This window comes from Dendroctonus ponderosae, unplaced genomic scaffold (genome assembly GCF_020466585.1).
Source record: "Dendroctonus ponderosae isolate FM_Combo_2020 unplaced genomic scaffold, Dpon_F_20191213v2 Dpon_F_20191213_1, whole genome shotgun sequence".
NCBI lineage: Eukaryota > Metazoa > Arthropoda > Insecta > Coleoptera > Curculionidae > Dendroctonus > Dendroctonus ponderosae.
Window position 1 is genome coordinate 993093 of NW_026017110.1, and position 3194 is coordinate 996286.

The 3194-nt window shown below is 39.4% G+C and overlaps 1 protein-coding gene across 1 annotated transcript in view; it reads left to right on the plus strand.

Moving 5' to 3' along the window:
• LOC109538161 (synaptic vesicular amine transporter) overlaps positions 1-3194 on the plus strand; it is a gene marked incomplete in the record, with an annotated part of 105348 nt that overhangs the window by 13957 nt on the left and 88197 nt on the right. Inside the window, 1 exon segment of the mRNA XM_048668004.1 lies at positions 2448-2630. Coding sequence (XP_048523961.1) covers positions 2448-2630 — 183 coding nt within the window.

A 3194-nucleotide genomic window follows, 5' to 3' on the forward strand; every position in this document is an offset into this window, starting at 1 on the left:
TCGACCGTTTTTGAGTCACGCACTTCGAAACTTCCAGGATTCCGTTAGTTTCCCCAGTTTTCTCTATTCTGTTTTAAAGGTTAAAAGTTTCTGATGAAAAATTACAGTTTTTCAGATGGTCTAACTGGTTATTAGCGCTTAAGCGATATTTTTATTCGTTTTTAAGTGACGCTCTTTGAAACTTCGACCATCGATGAAATTACCACATTTTTGTCTCTACTTTTATAAAGGTTAGGAATTTCGGGAAAACCCGATCAAAAAAATTACAGTTTTTGAGTTGCTCTATCTCATAGGTCATAACAACTGAACGGATATTTTTGACGGTTCCTGAATTACGCTCTTTGAAACCTCCACGACTCCGTAAATTTCCCCAGTTTTACCTCTACTATTTTAAAGGTTAAGAGTTTCTGTTAAAAAATACAATTTTTGAAATGGTCTGTCAAAAAGGATATGAGGGCTTAACCGATATTTTCACTCGTTTTTAAGTTGCGCTCTTCGCAACTTTGACCATAGTAAAATTTTCACATTTTTGCCTGTACTTTTACAAAGGTTAGGAATTTCGGAAAATAGCTATCACAAAAATTACAGTTTGTGAGTTACTCTATCTGAAAATTCACATCTGAATTGAATTTCCAACCGTTTTTCGGTTACGGGCTTTACCACTTAAAAAAAAATAGGTTTCGTGGTCGTGATGAGAGCTAATAGGCTCGAAACCGGTAGGTACTGGTGGAGCCTGAGGTTGACGAATCTCGAAATTTTCACATCTTTTACATGATTTCCTGTTCGGAGGATCCCGACTAAATTATCCTATTGATTCTTAAAATATCCACATTTTGCCTGTACGGCTTTAAAGGTTCACATTTTCTGACAAAAATCGGAGTTTTTTTAGGGCACTGACTGAAAGCTCTTGAGTAACATTCTTTAAACGTTCGATAAAACCTCAAATTTGCACATTCACGCTGAACGATTTTTGCGAAATCATGTGAGAAATAGGGTTTGAAGATCCACCACCAGTCTGAGGATGACAGTCTCTCCTGCATGCGAAACGTTGGTAAGACATTTTTTTTCGCGACGACCTAAAAGCCTTGAAGTCAGCAATTAAAAATATCTCTTTACGAGTAATTGTTGATAAACCTGCAAGCATTTGTTCATGCAATTAAAATCCCTAGAAAATGATTTCTTCGCCCTACTAAGACTAGCAGTTTGATTGCCAATAAGTGCGGATAATTTGGCAAAGAAAAAATGGCCATCGCAAAGTATTCCAAGAGAGACGGAGGGAAATTAGGATAAAATGGGTCCCCATTAACAGGCAATCTGGCCGTGGAAGACTGGAGGCAAATAAGGAGGCACTTCGCTTATTAGCTGAAGGTATTCGAGATTGATTTGAAAATGGATTATGTTGTTGGAACAGGGGTTTAAATTACACTCGGGGCTGCGAGACGAGAGAGTTTCGCAATTTAAGTTACTGTTTTAATTAGCTGACCGTTGGATCTCAAAATCGTGCTGGTGGCCTCGTTTGCTTGGGCAAAAGGAAAAAAACCCTCTTAACCTATCGGAGCCATTTGGATTAGCTTTTTAATAGACCCGATGTTCTGAGCAAGTTACAAATATTTAGTTTATTGCAGTTTTCTAAAAACCTTCTCGGTTTACAATGCTTTTCCCAATGTTCGCTACTTCCAGTTCGGAAGCACTGAATCTACCTTGCCGACGTAGTTTAGTTAATTTGATGCATTAAACATGAAAAGCGAACTGCTTTCCAAGCCCATCCAGGCGCGACTCCCCATCTATCCACACTATCAATCCTTTTGATATCATTGGAAGTTTATGTGTGGCCATGCAAGAAAAACCATAGTTGAGAGTGAATTGCTCATCCTTTTATCAAAATTTCACCATGACAAGGCCTCGGCGAAAATCGTGTTAATTTCCCGAAAACCTTGATGGTCTTGAGCGGTTTCAGCAAACCATCTGCATCAGTGAGTTTATCTTCCACTTTAATGAATTAAATATTTCTGGCTGTCAAGTTTGAAGAAAAAGCGTGGGAAACGAATCAACAGATTGTATATTTAGTGGCTCCGTTTCGCTTTGGTGAAAAATCACCCCGAGATCGTTGACAGCCTGTTTAAAAATTTATGAGTGCATTTGTTAACTCCGTTTTAGTTATCCCTCGGGTTTTCCTCGAGAATAACTCGGGCCATTAAGTTGATAAGAGTGGCGAGTAAACATCGACGTTGGCGTCGCTGGCCACTTGGTCAAGATGGCATTTGCAATGCATGATGCCTTTGCGAAACTTTCCCAGCGATCGGCTTTTGTTCTTGCCCGGATTGCTCTTATCGTTTAGAGCGCCCAAGTAATGGATTAACCGTTTACCAATTCAGGCCCATTAATTTCATCTAGACTAGCGCACCCCAGCTTAAGGCAACTGCATTAATATGCTGATGTTTCTCTAGTGCCAATCATTCCGGAGTTTTTGTACGACATCAACCATCCGAACGCTCCTTTGGATGGCAGGCCGGTTATCACCACAACCACAACCACCAAGAAGCCTCCTTGTGACAAATTCGTCAAAATGCTTAGCCAGTTAAGTCCAGAGTTTAATGAGTCGCTCTATGCTACTACTGCTACTAGTTACGGTAAGTTTCACCTACTTTTCTTTGCTTAATGAACGCGCTGTATAAATGGAATAAATAGCGGCAATCAGTGTGATTTCTTCACAAGTTATGACAAATCGCGGTTATTCCTTCCTGCATTACATTCGATTATCACAGGCAAACGGATAAGAGCGAGCGCCATTTGCCGAAAATCGTACACAAAAGCGACGGCCTTTTGTTTCCCTTTTTTAACATTTCAAAGGTTTCAAAAGGAGGAAAGTAGGAAGGAGCAGGTTTTTCATTAGGAGCCGAACAGATAAAGTTGAAATATTTTAAATTCCGGAAATGCCTAATGAGAATATACAGGGTGGGCTAATTGTCGCTTTTGTAACATTTTTGCTTTTTGTGTTAAAAGTGCAAGTGCAAATTCGTGATGAAACTCAAACGACAAATGACGGTTTTTGCGATGTTCTTTTGCAAGAGTATTAAGGCTGAAGCGATTTTGCAACCGTTTCTCGGTTTCCCTCTTCGAGATTTCGACGATTCGAAAAAAATTCACATTTTTGCTTCTGCTATTTTAAATTCAGTAGGAAAATGAGAGGTTTT